Here is a 23798-nt window from a genome sequence, read left to right as displayed (position 1 = left end):
AATTCACCAGTGAAGCCATGGGCTTTTCAAGGTCCCGGGCTTTTCTTTGCTGGGAATTTCTGATTACCAATTCAATCTCCTTACTAGTGATAGGTCTATTCAGATTTCCTATTTCTTTGTGAGTTAGTTTTGTAGGTTTTGTTTCTAAAAATTTGTCCATCTATGTTATCCAATTTTTTGGCGCACAACTGTTCATAGTGTTCTTATAACCCTTTTTATTTCTGGAGAATTGGTAGTAATGTTCCCACTTTAATTTCAGATTTTAGTTATTTGAGTCTTTTTTTCTTAGTCCATCCAACTAAAGATTTGTCATTTTCTGCTGATCTTTTCGAAGAACCAACTTTTGGTTTCATTGATCTATTTCTCGTTTTCTATTCTCTATTTTGTTGATCTCTGCTCTAATCTCTATTTCCTTCCTTCTGTTAGCTTTGATTTAGTAGGTTTTTTCCCCCTAGTTCCTTAATTGTAAAATTAGGTTGTTGATTTGAGGTCTTCCTTGTTCTTTTTTTTATAACATAAATACCTATAAACTTCCCCCTTACCACTGCTTTTGCTGCATCTTGTAAGTTTTGGTACGTTGTGTTACTGTTTTCATTCGTCTCTAAGTATTTTCTAATTTTCCTTGTGATTTCTTCTTTGATCCACTGATTGTTTAAAAGTGTGCTGTTTAATTTCCACAAATTTGTGCATTTTCCAGTTTTACTTTTGTTATATTGATTTCTAACTTCATCCTGTTATGATCAGAAGATATTTTTATGTTACCTATCTTTTGATATCTACAGAGACTTACTTAGTGGGCTAACACATGATCTATTCTGGAAAATGTCCCATGTGTACTTAAGAAGAATGTATATTCTGTGGTTGTGGGGTAGAGTGTTCTGTATGTCTCTTAGGTCTAGTTCGTTTACTGTGTTGTATAAGTCCTCTATTTCCTTACTTATCTACTGTCTGGTTGTTCATTCCATTATTGTGAGTGGGGTATTAAGGTCTCCAACTATTATTGTAGAACTATCTGGGGCTGACCCTGTGGCTGAGTGGTTAAGTTCGTGCGCTCCGGTTTGGTGGCCCAGGGTTTCACTGGTTTGGGTCCTGGGCACGGACACAGCACCGCTCATCAGGCCACATTGAGGCAGCATACCACATGCCACAGATAGAAGGACCCACAACTAAAATATATAACTATGTACAGGTGGGATTTGGGGAGAAAAAAAGCAGGAAAAACAAAAGATTGGCAACAGTTGTTAGCTCAGGTTCCAATCTTTAAAAAAAAACCTATTTTTCCCTTCAATTATGTCAGTGTTTCCTTCATATAGTTTGATGATTTGTCATTAGGTACCTAAACATTTATAACTGTTATATCATCTTGCCTTTCTGAACTTTTTATTAATATATAATGTCCTCCTTGCTGCATGTAGCCTTTTTTTGACTTAAAGTCTATTTAGTCTGATATTAGCATAGCCCTCCTACTCTCTGTTGGTTACTAATTGCATGAAATATCTTCTCCCATCCTTTCACTTTCAACTTGTTTGTCTTTGGATCTTGTGTTTTATCCATTTTACCAATCTCTGTCTGTTGATGGGAGAGTTTAATCCATTTAAAGTAATTACTGAAAAGGAAGGACTTACTTCTGTCATTGTGCTATTTCTTTTCTATATGCCCTGTAGCTTTTTTGTCCCTTATTTCCCGCATTCCTGTCTTCTTTTGTGTTTAGTTGATTTTTTGTAGTGGAACGTTAAAATTCCTTTCTCATTTCCTTTTGTATATATTCTGCAGCTGTTTTCTTTGTGGTTACCATGGGGATTACATTTAACATTCTAAAGTTATAATACTCTGATTTAAATTCATACCAGTTTAACTTCAATAACATGTAAGAACTCTGCTCCTTTAACATCTCCACCCCCACCCCTTTCAGTTACAGTCACAAATTTAGATTTTTATACATTGTTTGCCCCAAAACATGAACTAATAGTTCTTTTAAATGTCTTAGTCTCCTAACTTATGTAGAAAACAAGATTTGGAATTCAGAAACCAAAGGTGCAGTATACTATTTTACACTAATAATTGTTCTTTTTTCTTTAAATATATTAGTCTCATATCATGTAGAAAATGAGTTAGAATGAGTTGGAGCCAGTTACAAACCAGTTACAAACCATTGTTATAATACTAGCTATATAACTGACCATGTATTTATCTTTATTTAGGTCTTTATTTCTCCATACAGCTTCAAATTACTATCTAGTGTCCTTTCATTTTACCTTGCAGGATTCCCCTTGAGAATTTCATGCTGGGCAGGTCTATGGTCACAAACTACCTCAGCTTTTGTTAATCTGGGAATGCCTTAATTTCTCCCTCATTTTTTTTCTTTTGTTTTGGTGAGGAAGACAGGCCCTGATCTACGCCAATCTTCCTTTATTTTGTATGTGAGATGCCACCACAGCATGGCTTGATGAGTGGTGTGTAGGTCCATGCCTGGGATCCAAACTCACAAACCCCAGGCTGCTGAAGCAGAGTGCACAAACTTAACCACTACATCACTGGGCCAGCCCACTACCTTATTTTTAAAGGACAGTGTTTCCAGATACAGGATTCTTGGTTGACAGGTTTTTTTCTTTTAGCACTTTGAATATATTGGCCACTGTCTTCTGGCCTCCAAAGTTTCTTATGAGAAATCTGCTTATAATCTTATTGAGGATCACTTGCATATGATGATTCACTTCTCTCTTGCTGCTTTCAAGATTCTTTCATTGTCTTTGTCTTTTGAAAGTTTGATTATAATGTGTCTCAGTATGGGTCTCTTTGAGTTCATCTTTCCTGGAGATTATTGAGCCTTTTGAATGTTTATATGCATATTTTTCATCAAATGTGGGAAGTTTTCAGCCATTATTTCTTCAAATATTCTCTCTGTCCATCCTCTCTCTCTTCTATTTCTGAGACTCCCAGATGCATATAATTATCCACCTGATGGTCTCTTAGGCTCTATTCACTTTTCTTCAATCTTTTTTCTTTCTGTTCATCAGCCTTGATAATTTCCACTATTCCATCAGGTTTGCCGATTCTCTCTTCTGCCTGCTCAAATCTGCCTTTGAATTCCTCTAGTGTATTTTTCATTTCAGTTATTGTACTTTTCAGCTCCAGAACTACTTCTTAGGTTTTCTATCTACTGATATTCCCAATTTGTTTACACATCATTTTCTTGACTTTCTCCACATCTCCCTTGAGTTCACTGAGAATCTTTAACACAGCTGTCTTAAAGTCTTTGTCTAGTATATCTGCCATTAGGTCTTTTTTAGGGATAGTTTCTGTTGATGTATTTTTTCCTTTGAATAGACCATACTTTGTTTCTTTGTATGCCTTGTGAATTTCTGTTGAAAACTGGACACTGGAATCCTATAATATGATAATGCTGAAGATAAAATTCTCCCTCTTCCTAGGGTTTGCTTTTAAAAAAAAATTGCTGTAGGATACTTCCATGTCAGGGATAAGCATGAGGTATATACATTTAAGGTCTTCTCAGGTCTTTTCTGAGCCTATGCCTTTCCCTGGGTATGTGTAGTGACTTTCTAAATTCCCCCATATATGTGAATGTGCAAGTCTGGCTCCAAAATGGGGAAAAAGGAAAAGTAAAGTGGGGGAAAAAAGGCACTAGTCCCTTAACTCCATGGAAGTCCCTTCAGCCCAAGGGGTAGGGGCTTGCAACAATGGCAGTGGGGTTTGCAACAATGGCTCCCTACCTCTGTGTCTGCAGCTCTACAATCAGAAACATCAATCCGCTATCAGAGCACAGATCCCCAATATTTGGAGGACAGGGTCCTTATTGACCACTTTGGTTCCCACAAGCACAGATCCCCAATATTTGGAGGACAGGGTCCTTACTGCCCACTTTGATTTCCACAAGCTTTGTGCAAGCTGCTCAAGGAATGTGTGCATGGCTGCCTGCTATAGGTCTGAAGGTGGGGAGATGGGTAGCTGCTACCACGCTGAGAGCTGAAATTAACCAAAATTAACCATTCAGACCTTCCCCTAGAAGCTGCAAGCCTTTGATAGACTCCTGAATTCCAAAATAGTTACATCAGATTCTGCAAGTCCAATTATCGTCTAGGTTGGGAGATGTATTCCTGGTGCTTCCTACTCCATCTTCTCTATAGCTACACCACTGATTAATTTTTAAATGTTAAAATAGCCTTCATTCCTTGAACAAACCCAACTTGGTTGTTATATTTTACTTTATTAAAAAAATTAATTGTTCGATTCAATTTGCTCATATTTTGGTAAGGATTTTTGCATCTATATTCATGTTAAGACTGGCTTGTCATTTTCATTTCTTGTGAAGTCTTTGTCAGGTTTTGGTACTAAATTAATGCCCACAAAATTAGCTGAAGAATTTGTATAAATCCTCTTGGCCTAGTGTTTTGTTTGTGGAAAGGCTTTTCATGGCAGAGTCCAAGTTCTTCAACAGGTACAGAACTAGATTTTTTATTTCTTTTTTTCCTTTTCTATTTCTTTTTTAAGATTTTTTTTGAAGTATAACTTTCAAACATAGAAGAGGAATATCATAAATGTACAACTTAATGAATTTTCACTTACTTACACTTACCTGTGTATCTAGTACCTAGATCAAGATACAGAACATTACAGCAGTGCCCTAGAATCTGGGTGTGCTCACTCTAGTCACCAACCAACTCTACTCTCAGAGAGTAACCTCTGACTTCTCTAAGCAGTGATTACATTTGGAATCATTTGAAATCAGAAAGTATATAAACAGAATCATGGAGTACATACATTTTTAGGTCTGGATTTTTTTTTTTATTCAAACTACGTTTGTGAGATTCTTCCACTACTTTTGTGCATGGTTGGAGATTGCTCATTCTCATTACTGTAGAATATTTCACTGTGTGAATATGTCGTAATTTATTTATGTATTCTCTGATGAGCGTTTGGATAGTTTCTGGTTATTCTGAATAGCACTTCTGTCAGCAATCTAGTGCAGTTTGGTAACATATGGAAGCATTTCTGTTGAGTGTATATCTAGGAATGAGACTTCTGAGTCCTGAGCTATGTGTACGTTTAGCTTTAGGAGATACTACAAACAGTTTACCAACGTGGATGTACCAATTTACACTCTTATCAGTGTTATATGAGTTTCAGTTGCTCCACATCCTTGTCAACATTTGATACTTTCTGTCTTTTTCATTTTAGCTATTGTGGTGTGTTGGTGGTAGCATATGACATTTTGGTTTTAACTTGCATTTCCATGATTAATTGAAGACCATCTCATATGTTTACTGACTATTTGAATATCATCTTTTGTGAAGCGTCCAAGCCCTTTGCTCATTTTTCTATTGGGTTGCCTGTGTTAACCTTTTTAATGTATACGGGATGTGGAGTAACATTCCCACTTTCATTCCTTATATTATTTATGCCTTCTTTATTTTCTTTTCTTGATCTTTCTTATTAACATTTTATAGCATTTTCAAAGAAAACATTTTTGGCTTTGTTAATCCTCTCAACCATATACTTGTTTTCTATTTCTTCTTTGAATTTGACTGCTCTTTTTCTAATTTCTCAAAATCTTAGATTTTCAACATTTATTTCCTATTTGACTTCTAACATTCTTTCCTAATATTTAAGGCTGTGGGTTTTTCATCACTAAGGCTACTATATCCTCCAAATTTATTTATTTATTTATTTATTTACATGCGAGGGGGTGGACGATAACTTCCAAATTTATTTACTTGACAATTTCATTACTATTTAGTTCAAAACATTTACTAATTTATGCTGTGATTTCTTCTTTGACCTATTCAGAAGAATAACACTTAATTCACAAATGTATGGGGATTTTCTAGTGATCTTTTTATTATTGATTTCTGTTTTAATTTCATCATAGTCAGAGAATATTTGTTTTCAATCATTTGAAACGTATGGCTTAGCATATGATTAGTTTTGGTAACTGTCCTATATGCACTTGAAATCAATGTGTCAATTTTACAGATGTTGAGCACAGTGTTCTACATATGTCTGTCAGGTAAAGTTTTTAATCTGTGTTGTTCCATAGCTTTACTGATTTTTTGTTTTCTTATTCCATTACTTGCTGACTGATGTCTTAAGTTACAACTGTGGAATTATTTTTTTTTCCTGTATAGTTGTCAATTTATAAATAGAATTTATGTATTTTGAGATTGTGCTATTAAGTACAAACAAATGTATGAATATATCTTCCTGATGGAGTGAACCTTTTATTTTTATGGACTGTCCCTCTCCACTAATACTTCTTGCCTTAAAGTATACTTTGACAGTAATATAAACCAGCTTACTTTCAGTTAATGTTTGGACAGTCTGTCTTTTTTCTGTTGTCTTACTTTCAGCCTTTCTCTAGCCTACTATTTAAGGTATGTCTTATGAAAGCAACATATAACTGATGGGTTTCCTAACACACTACCCCCCAAACATGGCACCTTGGCATACTGAATATTTTAAGCTGAATGAATTTAAAAATGGCAGGTATAGGAAGGACTCTGCGACCTTCACCTGAAGCAGGTCATGAGATCCCCACATGAGAGGTCACTTCTCTACACCTGGAAGAAAGGAGACCCTTATCTCCGAAGATGTAGGGATGCCAGGAGGAATCTGAACAAAGAGGCCTTGTTAGTTTCCCCTAGTTTACTACTCTTGGCTCATATCCTTCAGTCCAATCACATTTTCCCATGACTTTCCACTCTTCAACAAACTCAGTATAAAATGCTCAGGTTTAACTGTTTCTTCGGGTCTTCATTTCCTTATGAAGGCTCCTGTGTTACATAAGACTTAAATTAAGTAAATTTGTATGCTTTTCTCTTGTTAACTTGTCTTTTGTTACAGAGGCCGAGCTGAGAACCTAGAAGAGCAGAAGGAAAAGATTTTTTTCCTCTTCTACAAGAGTAATATATAGTGGTTTATTTTTCCTTCATCCATCCTGACGATTTTGTCTTTTAATTGGACCATTTAGTCTAGCATTTAATTAATGAAAATTCTGGGTTCATTCATACCATCTTACTATCTGTATACTTTTTGCACCACCTATTCAATATTTCTATTTGCTCTTTCTTTTAGTTTTTATTTAAGTCCTATTTTTTGCCCTCTATTAGGTAAACAGTTATACATTATTTTATTCTCTGACTGGTTACCCAGAACTGCACTGTTCTATTTAGTAGGTACTTGCCACATGTGACTATTTAACCTTACAATTCAAATCCACAGTACCTCCTACTTCAGTATATTATTGTTGATGATGATGATGACAGCAGTTAATATCATAGAGTGCGTATTTAATCCTCACAACAACTGAGGTGGGGATACCACTATAATCTCCATTTTACAGAGAAAGGAACTGAGATGCTGAAAGGGTAAGTAAATTACTCTAATAAGTGATAGAGACTGGATTTGTACTTAGAGGCTGTGCTTTAGGCATTTACACTTACATGATATTTTCCATGGATTTGGGTTTAATAAAAATGGAGATTGGGTAAAGTTGTGCAATCTGTAATCTCTTTATGGCATTTCCAGACACATCAAGGATACAGTGTTTGCCCTAAAATAGAGGGAATAAAGAAGAAAAACAAGTGAACCAAGTATTTTCAATTACATCAGAGGTACATTTCCTACAAGTACAAAATCTGGATTTTGATATGTTTGGATCCTGTTCACTGTAAGCAATACGTAATTTTTGTTAGCAAATTTCAGAGGGGAAAGGAAATGAAGACAATGCATAATGACTATGAGTAACTAATTTTCCATTCTCAGATATCGCATTTAAAAAGGAAGGAAAACTCAGTTCTCTTACTCCTAGTTTCCACTGACCAATAACGTCTCATAACGGCAACCAGTATGGGGTTCCTATCTTCTATTTTGCTGAAAAAGGGCATTAAAAAAAACAAACACCCCAAGCTACCATCTTACCATAACCATCAATTCATAAAAGGATGTATGATCAACAAGAAGGCAAAGAGCCTAGAATAAAGGAGAATCTTTAAAATTGAATACATTTAAATTTGTAAAACCTCACTACCACTACTCTATCCTATTTCTTATTTTACTGGGGACTAGCAAAAACTCTTATCACAAACTGCCATTTGGATCCAGTTCTAGATCTGAGACACTTTTCTGACATGCTCAAATTCACTGACAAAGGCCATTTAGGTTTTTTAATAAAGACAAGCAATTCCATGTTAAATAAGGTTGTATTTATAATAAATTATAAAATCAAACAGATTTTATAAAAAACAGATTATATAATGTTATAAAATCAAACATTTTATTATAACATTTTAAATTAGATATTCCCCTACAATGGATTTTGTAACCTAAGGACTTGAGCCCACTTCAGTGAATGATAACTTCAATTTAGTAGGAATATTTAAAATAAAAAATTTAATATTGTATAAATACTTCAAACATATAGAAAAGAAAATAGCAGACACACATATACCCACCATCTACTTTTATCAGATATTAACATTTTACCTGATTGCTCAGAAATTAAAAAAAAATTTACACTGAAACATTAATATTCTATCATGTTTGCTTTATTTTATCGCTCTCTCTATATGTTCATAATAGCTTGAGAGAAAATCGCTGGCATAACACTTTTTCACCCCCATTTCCTAAAAACAATGACATCTCCTACATAACCACAGTATAATTTCAGGTGGCCATCTAATATCCTTTACTGCAAAAGAAAAGAAAATTTCTTGGTCCCGGATCCAATCCGGGATGAGACATCCCATTTAGTTGTCTCTTTAGTCTCTGAATCTGGCACGGTTCCCTAGTCTTTGTCTTTGAGGATCTTGATATTTTTGAAGAGCACAGAACATGTTTTCCATAGAGTATGCCTCAACCTGGGTTTGCCTGATGTTTCCCATCAGACGCAGGCTACACATTTTTGGCAGGAATACCACAGCAGTGATGTTGTATCCTTTTCAGTCCATCATATCAGGAGGCATATGATTCCTATCTGTCCCATTATTAATGATGTTAATTTTTTTTTTTAAGATTTGCCCTGAGCTAACATCTGTTGCCAATCTGCTTCTTTAAAGTTTTCTCCTCCAAGCCCCAGCATGGTTGTAGATCCCAATTCTAAGTCCTTCCAGTCCTTCTGTGGGAGCTGCTGCCACGGCACGACAACTGACAGATGGGTGGTTTGGTTCCAGAACCTGGAAACAAACCAGGCCGCCAAAGTGGAAGAGCGCGCAACTTTAACCACTAGACCATCAGGGCTGGCTCACTAGGGATGTTAATTTGGATCACTTGTTTAAGGTTTTGTATACCAGGTCTCTCCACTGTACGATTACTATTTTTCCCTTTGTAACTGGTAAGTATCTTGGGGGAGGGTATATTGAGACTATGTAAATATCCTGTTTCTCATCAGATATTAATTAACTCACTCAATTTTAGTACACACTGATGATTCTTGCCTGAAATAATTATTACTATGGTGGTTGTCAAGAGATCTCCTAATTTCATCATTCTTTCTGTCTTTATTAGTAGACATTCTAATGTAAGGCAAGGCTTTCCTTCTATCCATATATTTAAGTATCCATATATTTATTTATACCACTACAGACTCTTGGATTATTTTATTCTGTTATAATCAGTTATCGTTATTTATTTTAATATTCAAATTATCTCAGACTTGGACACCAAGGGGCCCTAAAGGTTGGCTTCTGTGTCTTTTTGCCATATCGCCATCATTCTTTAAGCACGTCCTTATCTTTCTGGCAGGGCAAAATGTTCTAGACTCATCTTGTACTTTCCCAGTCCCAGCCCTGAACCAGCCATTTCACCAAGGAGTTCTGGATCTTTTTAATGGAGAACGGTATTTAGAAGCCAAGATCTAGGTATTAGATATTCTCATTGTTCATTGAGGAATCATCCTTTTTAGGCCTTCTTTGTGGACACAGCAGGAAAATATAGACATGTATATATACACACATCTCATTTCTACATCTATCTATATTAAGATGCATGGGTTTATATTTATATCTGTCATTCCAATCCAATTCTTACAGAGTTTATTCTACTCTCTCCCCTTTCTATATTTCTAAAATCCCTTCTCTGACAGTAAGAAACCTGGCTCCCATTATTGTCAATATATTAATTTATTTGCCCAACTCTAGACTACACATTAAGGTGGTTTCAGAATTGTTAGCCCACACCACACTGAAAAACAAACCTCCTAATTAGAGTTTAATATTTGTTTGTAGCTCTTTTTGTCTTTAGCCTGTGTTCAAGGACTACTGAGATTAAGACTTCTTCCCTCCTTTCCCCTCTTCAATACAGTGATTTATTGGAAATATAGATTAATTTAGTTTCGGTTTGTATACTCATTTTGCTTTTCCTTCATCTTCCCTTGTTGATTTTATTTTTTTGAACACATAAAATGCTAACATAGTTCCAAAAGTCAAAATTATACAAAAAGGTATATGTGGAGAAACGCCTCCCTCCGTTCCTTTGACCTCATTCCCAATCTCCCCTCCGTTCCCCTCTCTTCTGCTGTAGGTAACCCAGCTCATTAGCTGCTGATTTCTCTTTTTTTTTTTTTAAAAGACTGGCACCTGAGCTAACATCTGTTGCCAATCTTTTTTTTTTTTCCTTCTTCTCCTTCTCCCCAAAGCCCCCCAGTGCATAGCTGTATATTCTAATTGTAGGTCCTCTGGTTGTGGCATGTGGGACACCGCCTCAGCATGGGCTGATAAGTGGTGCCATGTCCGTGCCCAGGATCCGAAGCAGGGAAACCCTGGGCTGCTGAAGCGGAGAGTGTGAACTTGAACTCGGCCATGGGGCCGGCCCCTGATTCATCATGTTTGTATCTTACTTTTGTGTGAATTGTGTATTCATATCTTCTATTTTTCTACTAGACTTTTTGTCCCTATTTCCTTAATTTTTAAGATTTCTTTGTGTATTGGGAATATTGGCCCTTCGCTTGCAAATTTTTTCTCTGTCAGTTGTTTTTTGACCTTGGTAAATAGCGTTTTCCAATAGTTTCGAAAAAGTTTTTTGGCCAAGCAAGTCTTTTTACTTTTATGTGGTAAAACTTACCAGTCTTTTATTGCACCTGAATTTTGATTCATGGTTGAAAAATCTTCCCTATGCCAGGTAATATTTTCTTCCACCAATTTTTGTGTATGGTGTGAAGTATGGTTCTAATTTATCTTTTTTCCAGTTGTCCCAGCACTATTTATGAAAAGTCCCAGTGATTTGAGATTACACTTTTATCAGATATTATATTTTCATATGTATTTGGGTCTTTCCTGGATTCTCTTTTCTATTTTACTGGTCTGTTTGTGTACTCTAGTGCCAGTACCGACTGTTTCAGTTAAGAAGACTTTATAGTATGCTTGAGTATCTGGTAGGGCCAGAATCCCTTGTAGCTTTTCTTTCTGTGTTGTCCTTGCTTCTCGTATGACCTTCAATTTGCTTGTCTAGCCGTTAAAAAGCTGGTGGTATTTTTGGGATTGTGTTCATATATAAATTAGCTTAGAGAGAACTAACAGCTTTACAATGTTGAGTTGTCACTGAGAACAAGGGATTATTTCCAGTTGTTCAAGTCTAATATTCTGTCTTTCAGCAGTGTTTTACAGATTTCCTGATATAAGTGTGCATATTTCTTATTAAGTTCACTAAGTATTTTATATTATATTTCTTACAAATAGAGTTTTATCTATCATTATCTTCTAACTGGTTACTGTTCATGTAAATGAAAGCTTTTTTTGAATGCTATTCATTCAAATGAAAGCTATTAATTTCTGCATATTAATTTTATATACTGCTACCTTACTCTAGTTTTCTATTTTATGCCTTTCATTTTTCTAAGTCTTTAATTTTATAATGAATTTATAATTTATTTTACAAAATAAATTTTACAATAGATTTTGTATGGTTTCCCAGGTGTACTATATTATCTGAAAACAGTTAGTTTTACTTCTCCAATTCTTACGCCTCTAATTGATTTCTCTTGTCTAATAACACTAATTGCACTAATAATACAAACATTAATTTGCATTAATACCTTGAGAGCCACGTTAGACAGTAGTGGAGGTAACAGATATGCTTGTCTTGTTCCTCATCATGATGTATTTGCCTTGTGTTTCTCCCATTGATTTTTTTTTTTTAATAAAGATTGGCACCTGAGCCAACAACTGTTGCCAATCTTTTTTTCCTTCTGCTTTTTCTCCCCAAATCCCCTTCAAGTACATAGTTGTATATTTTAGTTGTGGGTCCTTCTAGTTGTGCTATGTGGGACACCACCTCAACATGGCCTAATGAGTGATGCCACGTCCGTGCCCAGGATCCGAACCGGTGAAACCCTAGGTCACCAAAGCGGAGCACGTAAACTTAACCACTCTGCCACGGGGCTGGCCCCTCCCATTAAGGATTTAAAACTAAGAATATCTATTCATTCATTCATCCATCCACTCATCCCAATCTCTCTCTTCTTTTCTTTTTTAAAAATAACACCAATCTCTATATTTTTGAATATTTATAAATATTTATGTGAATATTTATAAATATTTTACATTTATATATATTATAAACCTTTTATGTTTATATTATTTTTCCGCCCCAGGAAAGGTATTGAATTCTACCAAAAGCATTTTCAGCATCTCTGGATATGATTTTTCTCTTTAGATGTGTTAATGTGGTAGATTACATTAATGGCTTTCCTAACATCGAGTTGACGTTAAGTTTCTTTAATCCCATTTGGTCATGGTGTATCATTTTTACAATGTGGTACTGGATACAGAGATTTGTATTCTTATTTTCTTTGTCAATCTTCTTTATCTACTTTATCTTGTATATATATTTCTAAGCCATTCAAAACTAAATATTTAGTTGAATGAATTCATAATGTTTAACTAAAATATTTAACACTTTTGCAGTAATATTTGTAAGTGATATTGGTCTATGATTTTTCCTGTCTTCATCAAGTTTAGATATCAACATTGCACTTGCTTCATAGAAAGGATGCTCTTGAACAGTTTATGGAGCTGAGGACAATTTAATCTCTAAAGATTTGGTAAAATTCCCCTGTGAAGCCATCTGGGCCTGGTACTTTTTGTGGGGTAGTTCCTTGATAACTTGCTCTATTTCTCCTAAAGAAATGTTCCCATTTCTAACAGGTCAGTTTTGGTAAATTATATTTTTCTAGGAAGTTAACCATCTTTGTGAGTGAATCTCTACTTAGATACAAAGAAGTAAAATTTCTGAGTCACAGGGTATGTGCATTTATTAGGCATTGCCAAACTGTTCTCAAAAGATGTTCTATAAAAAAGAATCTATATCCCCACTAACAATATCTAAGATTTTCTATTTTCCCAAATTCTTGCCATCATTGGATATTTCCATTTTTTCAATTTTTAAAACTAATCACAATGAACCAAACCTCTTATAGAAAAAGTAGCATTTACAGATGGAAAACTGAGATGCTGAATTCCTGCTTCATGTTTAATGGCATTTCACGACTGAGTCCTAAACTACTAGTTTTGATGATATATGATAATTTGGTGGTGTTTATTTTGCAGGCCCCAAAAGTGACTTGGGCACAGCAGCACATCTGGGGTACGTTGTTTTGGCTTCACCATAAAACTGCTCTAATTCAGTGTCAATATATCCTTAGACTACTGTGAAGGATGCTTTCAGAAACTCTGTTGCTGTTACAGTGTTGTTGAGTATTTTTTACAGTGTCTTTTATTAAATAGCTATTCAGGAAAAATTTCTGTCTAGTCTCAGTACAAGAAGCAATTATACTTACTCTTGAATATCTGGTTCATTTTTATTAATGGACAATGCTGTTGTTAGCTCCTTAATTATGCTAGATGTTGGAAAGCTAGGGCTAAACACCAGGTCTACCTCTAGCAAATGTATAGGACTTTAAAATAATAAATAAATAATAAATCTCTTAGAGAGATTTGTATTCTTATTTTCTTTGTCAATCTTCATCTACTTTATCTTGTATATATATTTCTAAGCCATTCAAAACTAAATATTTAGTTGAATGAATTCATAATGTTTAAGTAATTATGCTGCAACATCTATCCTATATTGTGTCAAAAATATTTATTCAAAGTTTCTATCCCAACATTCTTTCATACTTTCAAGGGCATATCTGATTAGAAACTATACTCTAGGATCACTTTCATGCTTACCTTTTCTGCTACTTCTCGCACAGACTGAACACTTGTCCCATACAGATGGTTGTTATACTGGCCAGCTTCAATGAATTTATGTTCTTGGATGTCTTTTTCCATCTGCTCTCTTGAAGTCACAAAATGATAGTCTCTTCCATCTACCTCATAATCTCGTTTTGGTCTAGTTGTATCTTTAATAGAAAAGAACGTAAATATTAACATAACAAATCCATTTTCTACTTAAATAATTGTTTTGTAAAATTCAACACAACAGAGATTAATTTAAATTTGAAAGGGGACGATAATGCCAACTGGAAGAATACTGATAAAGTAACAGTATAAACCATTAAAAAATGGTAATGTTTACTTTTACCATACACAGTGACAAAATGTTAGAATAATTAAGAATTTTTCTGTGGGTTACTCACGAGGAACACATGATCCAAATTTGTCGGGAAATTCTGAGATCAAGTCGTCATTTATCCTGTCTTTCATAGGTCCCAATATGATCACTGGTCGAGTATAATTAACTAAAAAGATAAACTGCATGTTAAATGGAAAAATACTCAACAAACATTAATTATTTTATTTCACTGGAGCACACAGTTTCCTGAATTGTTATGAAGAATTTCTTTTTTTTCTTTCTTCACCAATGATGCCTTACTTGCTAGTTTATAAACCTTTAATAAGATCTTAAACTTAAGTAATCTTTTGTTGGAAGTCATACACTTCATAATTCAACTATGTTAAATTCAGCATTTTAGCAGATGTTTCTACATGTTGCTAACATCATTGCACTGCAAATGAAAAAACACAGTACAGTGTTTACTGGTCATTTTTGCAGTGGAAATTATAGGGAAGCAGATCAAAGAAAGGCAAAAAAGAAACGGGGTATAAGAAGTGACATAATCACAGCAGTAATCTAGAAAGATGCTCTAACAGAAGTGTCTGCAGTGAACTGTAAGGGATCATGCCGGAAGCAGAGACTGGCAGTGAGACTCAGAATTAACATTGTGGTAGGAGGGATGAAAAGGAGGTTATAAATAAGAAAGACATGATAGAAGAATAAATAAGGCCTAGAAACTGACTGGATAAGGAAGATGAGGAACGATTAACATCAAAGATGCTTCCAAGATTTTGAACAAGGGTCATTGGAAGGATAGTGATGGTATGAACACTGTAAAGAAGCTGCTTAGGGAAAAAAATCACTGATATAAAATGACTAGATTCTAATATACTGTACGCGAAACCATGTTTCATAAAATACATATAGTAAATTCTACATATATACATATAGTAAAAAATAAAAATATAGTAAAATTCTAATATAACACTTCTTTTTGAGGTATGAGTTAGTCCTATTTTCCAAAATAAGATGTATATTTTTCTAGAAGATTGTAAAATATCAACAAGTTTCACAAACCTTCTTGTTGATTCACTGGTTCATAAGATAAGACATATTCTTCTTGACCACCTATTAGAAAGTTAAAACACAGATGAGAAAATCTATAAAGATAACTAATGCTAATTTAATTCTTTATACATAACATATAAATTACTAAGACTTTCCTGAGAAAATAGCAAAGATGTAGAAAAAGGTACTTCATAAATTATTTATGGCAAGATTTAGTAAAAAAAAAAAAAGGTGGCAAATTATAAAGTCATAAAGATAAGTTCAATAAATGTAAAAACAAAATATATGTGCTATTTAATAAATATTTTTCTCTTATTCTGTTTTACAGATTATCAGTAGGTCTAATTAAAATCTTCCTTTGTGATTTTTTATTTAGAATTAAGAACTACTGAATCTAAAGATTAATACTTTATTGAGCAGTTCTACATATATGCAGATTAATTTACCACCATTAAGAATATGCTGCTTTTTTGGTCCCATGAGGTATAATATTTAACAGAGTATACACATATATATTTATTTCTATTTCACTCATTAAAAACTATTTCACTCATTAAAAAATTCACTGATTATTCTAATAATTCATTTATTCAATTTTAAAAAAGTAACATTTGAAGTGAGCCAAAAAAAGCTTTAGAGAAAACTAAATCCTTCCCTTCCAATAAAATGAGTCACAGAGATAGTAAAGGAGATAAAATATATTTTGTTTTGATCTTGAAAGCTCTTTAGAAGTTCAATTAAATCCTCTAAGATTAAATTAAAGGTGTAGAGCTTAAGAATATCCTAAATAAAAAGTCTACAAATTATACCTTGACTCAATGAAAAGAACTAAAAAAGAGTTAATTTTAGGAGTTCTTACACACACACACTTGTACACACACAGACACACACGCAGAAATGTGTAGACAATAAACTAGGAAGAAAGATTTTCTCCTTGATTATTGAGATTCTATAACAATCTTTTCACTAAATTTGTCATTGGTTTATATGACATGTATGTAGCTGTAGATCTTTGAAATTCATGTATTAGCAAAAATATTTATTTCCCGCTTTAAAAGTGTATTTTATTGTTTTCAAGTTTGTCATAATGTATAAAATATATATTTATAAGCTGCTTTTTAAAGTTCTGTATGTAAAACAAGGTTTACATATTAGCAAAAACATGCATTTTGAATACGCCAGACTTAATAATCCATGCAAACGGTGAGACAGACAGTATATACTTTCATTGCCTCTTTTTAGTCCAGAAAGCTACTCAACTACTCTATGGTGAGTTCTGATTATAAGTTAATAAAATGCTAGAATGCAAGGAATTACATTTTCACACCAAAGAAAGAAAATCTAACTATTATGCAGAAAAAATAATCAAATGAATGAGGGTTAAAAGTATATATTGTCAACATGAAAAATATTAGAGACTGATAGTAAGAGGATGGACCTTTTGAGCAGCCATTCTCATCTGTAATCAAGATTACTTTCATATTAGACGGCAGTAAAAAAAAAAAAAAAGTTAGAAAAGCAATTTTAATTTTTAAGGTGCTACAACTGATAATATTCACATACTCTCCCCTCCTCCCATGCCCAATCTGTTTAAAAACTTCACATGCTTGTACAGTTCACTTAATAATATACCAAGAATGTAAGACAAGAGACCAAAAAAGAAATCAGTATTATTATTTGAGCAACTGTTGAAAATTTTTCCTTCATCATTTCTTATGTTCACCAAAAGTTGGTGACAAACAATAACTTGACCCAGACCAGTACTGGTGACACAGAATAAAAAAAGAAATAAAGCGAATTATAATTTAGCATTACTGAAAAATATTTTAATGCTCATGTTAAACACAGAATTACTAAAGAAAATGCCAAAATACAAGTTTACCCCTCCTTAACTAGATATCTACTTCTTACAAAAGATACAGACACACACACATATACTGTATACACAAATAGCACTGCTCGTAAAAAAGATTTTAGTACTTTATTAAAATTTTGGAAATTAACTTGTGCACATATAGTCTAATTTTATTTAAGTACCGAATTTTACTTGGCTCTCCTGATTTTAAAACATTCAGCATATAATTTTCAGTTTTTAGAAAACACCACTAAGAGAAAAAACCCCCGAAGAATTCATATATTACTTGAGATTACAAAAGAACAAGTAACTTAAAACACTTACGGTAACTACTTTCACTATCGCTGGCATTAGAAGTTACATGCTCTGAAATTGCAGGACAATGGAAAAAAATAAAACGTTGTCATGAGTTTAAAAAAAGCAAATTATCAAAATAAGCACTAGGTGACAATACAAAATGTTGAGATATAAACCACACAAACCTGGAGAATTTTTAAAAAGTATTTTTGATTTTCTTTGAAGAGTTTAACTTTTTGAAATAAACAAACATGAATTAACAAGGAAAAACACCCTGCAATTAAGGACAATACTTCATTTTTGTACAACATGGTTTATGAACAAAACCTAGATTAGAAATAGCAAGTAGAATATGACAAAGAGGGCAAAGTGATTCTAATTAGTCCAAGTGTACATAAAACTCAAAAAGAGAAAATGTAGTTGGCACCATTTAATTTAGTTTATGAAGCAGTAATGACTAATAAAGGAGACAAGTTATTTGAGCAAACGGATACTCATTTTAATGAAGGGATGTCTTTTTAAAAAATAAAGGATCTTGCTTTTAGTTCAGCTTCTTTCTTGTTCCTGAAATGAAAATCCATGATCAGAAAATTCTGAGATCATACAGATAAAGCATTTTAGATGTCATAGATTCAGATGCTTCAAAAAAAGTCTAATGGAAGGGAACTCTAGAAGGTGGGAGTGTATTTTAAAATAGACTAATATTTCTGAGAAACCGTGCTTTGATAAGACTGACAATGGCTGCTTTGCAAACCAAAAAAGATAAAGCAAATACACCCAGTCATAAATTGCCTGGCCCTCCTCGAAAGTGACTCCATTTCATAACTTGATTGTTCAGTAAACACCAGGCACTCTTCTCACGTAAATATAAGCACAGGCATTCTCTCAATAAATGTCTCCTTTGAATAAAAAAAAAGTAATTTTATTTATAAAAACTAAAAAACAAAATTTCCCTGGGAGAGAGGGAAATCTAAACTTATGTCAGTCAAAGAAAATACTTTTTTTAAAGGATAAGGGAAAAGTTTGAGAAGTATCTGCTGGACTATATTATATAGCCCAGAGAGCCTCCTGAAATCCTACTGAAAAGCTCAGAGAACGGTAGAACGTAACATTTCATATAAAGATAACGGTTGTTGAGTTGTTGTCATAGTGATAAGTAAGTGTCTTAGTCTAACCTGCAAAGATGAGATGTAAGTATCTTAATCACGATTATGCATATTTTAAATAAAGCAGGGATATTAAAAATTATAAGATTGAATAATATATGACAAGCACATGTAAAATGGTGGTTTTTAAAAGTTTATATTTAAAAATTTCTTCCCATGTTACCAAATGAACTTCAAAACCATCATTTTAAACTGTTGTATAATATTCTATTGGACTGATAGATCACGATTTACCTTACTACCTATTATTTAAAACATTTTAGTTCAATTTGCTTTCAATTGTTTTTCACAAACACCAACAAACTATTATGAATGCCTTCATTTATATAGCTTTTTACCTTTTGTCCTATTTCCTTAAAATTCATTCCCAGAGCAGGAATGCTACATTAAAAAAAAGTTTTTAAATAAATATTAGGATTAGTATTACAGTCACCAACCTCTAAAAGATAATCTAAAAGAAAGAAACATTAGTTACTGCAATGGAGTGAGCGAGGGGGAGAGTAGGTGGCAGTACAAAGGAAACAAAATTTACCGTGAGGTGACAATTGCAGAAGGGGGGTAAATGAGTACTTGTGAGGTTTATTTTACTATTCTTCTACTGTTGAATATGTCTGACACATTATATAATAAAAAGTTAAAGTTATTACAATCTCTTTTCTGAAGATTTCTCCTACTCATCTTGAGTTCCCTAAGATTACCAACAACTATTAAGCAATCAAATTCTTCAAGTTCTTTCGGAATCCTTTTCTATCACAATAAAATCTAGCCACTTGAAGTATGGCCCTTGGAATAGCCATCGTCAATGCTTGGGAGCTTATTAGAAAGGTAAAATGCTTTTTTCCTGATGATTAAAAATAATCTTTTTTTAAGGCACTTCATCAAAGAAGATATTCAAATATCCAATAAACACAAAAAAAGGTGTTCAAGTTTATTACTTATCAGGGAAATGCAAATTAAAACCACAATGGACAACTCTACCATCCATCAGAATGGCTAAAATGAAAAAAAACAAACACAAAACAGATACACTAAGCATAGAGAAGAATATGTAGCAACTGGAACTCATATACTACTGGGAGTGGGTAGGGATGGGTAAATTGGTAGAACCACTTTGGAAAACTACATGGAAGAACCTACTGAAGCTGAACACATGTCCGTATCCATGACCCAGCAATTCCTTTCCTATTTCCCCCAAAAGAAAGGCCTATCTATGTTCACCAAAAAACATACACAAGAATGTTTAAGGCAACACTATTCAAACTAGCCCTAAATATGTTTATTTCCAAATCTGAGACAATATATGTACAGTTTCCTATTTTACTTTTTTCACTTATATTGTGCATGATCGTTTTTCCATCCCCATCACAGCATGGCTTGACAAGTGGTGCGTAGGTCCAGACCTGGGATCCAAACCAGTGAACCCTGGGCCGCGGAAGTGGAAGGCATGAACTTAACTGCTGCACCACTGGGCCAGCCGCCCCAGTCTCATCTTTCTAATCAAACATTTCTTCCTGAGAAGGTATCATATCTTTTCTCTTCGTTTTCCCTAAATTCTACACACCGTCAATCTCAAGCAATACTACTGTTCTTACACTTATTCTTGATATAAATGAAAATAAGTCTGGTTTTGGCATTTAAGAGCTCTGCACAGCTCTGCTTAAATAAGCCTTTAAGATGAGAAGAAAGAAAAGAGATATGTAATGGGAAACCTATGTGCCTAACTGAGGAAGTTTTTGAGGTGTTCTACAAAATGGAAAGCTATAAAAATTGAGCTGCACACAAAAGACAGGTACAAACCTTGTCTGAAACTCTGTGTCATGATTTCACTTCTGAATACCTTATATAGCTCCTTCTGAACTATATTTCCTTTTAGTCTCTGTTGAAGGAATCTTACCCAGATTTTTTTCCTGAGCTTTTTCAAAATTGCCTTCTATAGCATACAAGCTGCACAGGTTTCCATTTCTAGCTTTTCACAAGCTACGATGATTAGTTGCATTTTCCAGATTTCAATTTTACTCTAATTAGTTCTATTAGTCAAAATCAGGTCTGGAAAGGCAATTTTTCTCATTTGTAATATTTCCTTTACTGTCACTAATGCGTCCTTTACTCTCAACAGGGCAAATCAATAATTTATTTGATTCTCTTCTTTGTAGAATCATTGAATTCACGTCTATGAAAAGTATTCTAGGATATCACTTTTGTTTCTCTCTCTGCTCTTCAATTAAAAACTTTATTTTCTCATAGGTTGTGTGAAATTACATGCAGATGTACATCTTTCTTGATATTCAGTGTTATTCCACATCTCTTCAACAGGTTTGGTTCTCTGGAATGATTTACCCTTCTGTTCCCAGTCCCTTCATGATTCCTATTCCAAAAAGCCTTGATGGATACCAATATGAGGTCACATTTATTTTCTTATATTAAAATCTCACAGGATTTTGCTTAGTTTATTCTTTGTATTCTGAACTTTAGAATCTATAACTGATGCCAAAAATAATGTCCCTGACACACCGCTCTTTCCAGCATTTTCTATTGTATAATAAGGGGCACCTGGTCACCTGCCAGTCATCTGTTTTATATGATAACCTCCATATCCAGTTTTAGAATTTTCATTATATTTTTCTGTCTTCCTCAACATTAAAAAAAAAATCTTCTTGATTTGATCATCAAGTTATCAGGTGAATAAATTCTTTCAGTTCCTGTGAGATGAACCACAGAAACCTATCATTCAAGGGATCTTCAGTCACTATCTAGAAAATTAAAACCTTTTCTAAATGCCGTTGTCTGGTAATCAGCCACCATTTTTCATTTGTTTCTCTTCCCAAGTCTCAAACCTCAATTAAAATGAGAGATGAAAACATGATGTGGTTAAGGTGTAATTACCATCCATCATAACACTATCAATATGGGAATTCAATTCTTCATTTAGTTACTTTTTCAATGAGTTTTCCACAGATCTCTGATGACTCAACAGATAATAAAAACCTGTGGGTCCATTTGCTGATCCACACCACCTCTAAAATATGTTATCATTCTCAGAATAAATTCTATAGCATTAAGAATCTGTGGAAATATTTTCCAGTTTTGAAGATTTTTACTGATACTTTTTCCCAAAGGTAAGAGATTTAAAAAGGGTGCCATTAGTGATAGTAAATTTGTGGCTCTTGCCAAATCCTAAAAAGGTAGATGCAAAAATAAAGTGTGTCTAATAGAAATAATTACATATAAAGCAGCATACTTCCTCTTCAATCTACTACAAACCTTAATCATTACGGTTGATAAAAAGGTAAATATCTATAGTTCAGATTAAAATTTCAGTATAAAATTAGCATAAATCAGGAAAAAATCTTCTTTGAAATTTAATCTTTATTAATATAGATCTTAGAAAGTTACAAGCATTGGCTATATCCTTAATGAATTATAAAGAAATGTTTTCAAAATGTTTAGTAATCCAAATGGAAAGAACTATCTAGAAAAAAACTTCAGCCTAAAAGATCACTTCTGAGTCACTGTCACCTAAAATAGTAATATTTGGTAAAATCTCACATTTAATCAATTTGAAAACATCAAAATTTAAAATGTTGTTTGATAAAATGACTTCTTGTTTCATTCATCTATTCCAACATTTATTGAGTTACTCCTATATATTAGACTCTATAGCAAGCTTCATCTGATTAAACACTAGCTAGAAAATTAAACAAGAACAATACAACAACTGAAAACAGAGACAACACCCTGGTGAAAGGAAAAAAAAGGATAAAACAAAGGATAATCTTGTAATTCTTTTCATAACTTTCAACCTCTTTAAAAAGAGATATCCAATTTTTCCCCTACATAGTCTGCTACTTGAACTTGAGGTCCATAATTCTCTAATATTTAAGATCCATTGTGTTTTACAGTTTCAAATTATACCATGTTTCTAACAGAATCAATTTTAACTTGTTTTAACAAAAAAAGGGGGGACATAAAACTGCAAGGAAGATTTTCTACATTCTAATAATGAGAGCAGGTAGTCTAAAATTTTTTTAAAAAAATCTTTATATTTAAAATATCCCTAGCAAAAGTAATTGCCCTAAAAATTACAAAAAGGAAAATGTAATTATGAGCAGAGAGGTTTTCAAATGACATGTGAAAAATGGAGCATAAGAAAAACAAAAGGTGTGTATTATAGAAATAAAAATCCCAAGCATATTATTAACATAAAAAGTCTAAAAGCAGTCTAAATCATATACCTCCTCATGCCAGAAGGGCACTACCATGAATCTCAAAAGGTATCTGAAAAAGGTAGGTCTGTAGATGGAGGTTAAAAAATAACTTGGGAGTATTTTGATAACTTACTCAGGCCTTTTGATCCCATGTCGTCAGGGATCTCCTGTAGAGAGTAGTTCCCAGAGAGCAAGCAATAAAAAGATAATCAAAGAAAATAGTTGTCAGTAATGCATAAAATTGGTGCTACAATAAGAGACAGTTCCAAGACCATTACAGGTGTACATATCTTAGAGCATTTTTGTAGATTTCTGAAAGTTTGAGGTAAGCTAGCTGCTAAATGTAACCTAAAAAAGAATGAAAGTTCTATCTTAGAGGCTGATTAGGGTAAAGCAGCAAAATTTGAGACTATTTCTTGCTATTGTAAAAGTAAAATTCAGATTGTCTACATACAGCCATGTACCGCATGACGACGCTTTGGTCAATGACAAACTGCACATACAACGGTGGTCCCATAAGATTAGTACCTGTAGCCCAGGTGTGTATAGACTATACTATCTAGGTTTGTGTAAGTACACTCTATGATGTTCTCACAAAGAAATCAGCTAACGATGCATTTCTCAGAATGTATCCCCATCATTAAGTGATGCATGGCTGTAATGAAGAAATAGGATAAAATGAAATTATTCCAGAAGATC

General features: G+C 33.6%; 1 protein-coding gene across 27 annotated transcripts in view; it reads right to left on the bottom strand.

The window, feature by feature from the left end:
* Positions 1-23798, bottom strand: part of DLG1 (discs large MAGUK scaffold protein 1) — a 255373-nt gene that overhangs the window by 6943 nt on the left and 224632 nt on the right. For 10 of the 27 annotated variants that reach the window (XM_023623539.2, XM_023623542.2, XM_023623546.2 and 7 more), the window contains 6 exons: positions 17756-17797; positions 17015-17050; positions 15586-15636; positions 14591-14692; positions 14181-14353; positions 7458-7567 (listed from right to left, as the gene is read on the bottom strand). In XM_023623539.2, coding sequence (XP_023479307.2) covers positions 7458-7567; positions 14181-14353; positions 14591-14692; positions 15586-15636; positions 17015-17050; positions 17756-17797 — 514 coding nt within the window. Of the gene's footprint in view, positions 1-7457; positions 7568-14180; positions 14354-14590; positions 14693-15585; positions 15637-17014; positions 17051-17755; positions 17798-23232; positions 23267-23798 lie in introns of all 27 variants that reach the window. The other 17 variants (XM_023623547.2, XM_070243493.1, XM_070243491.1 and 14 more) reach the window with 5 other exon arrangements.

Source organism: Equus caballus, chromosome 19, assembly GCF_041296265.1.
Source record: "Equus caballus isolate H_3958 breed thoroughbred chromosome 19, TB-T2T, whole genome shotgun sequence".
NCBI lineage: Eukaryota > Metazoa > Chordata > Mammalia > Perissodactyla > Equidae > Equus > Equus caballus.
This window is presented reverse-complemented; position numbering and strand designations above follow the sequence as displayed.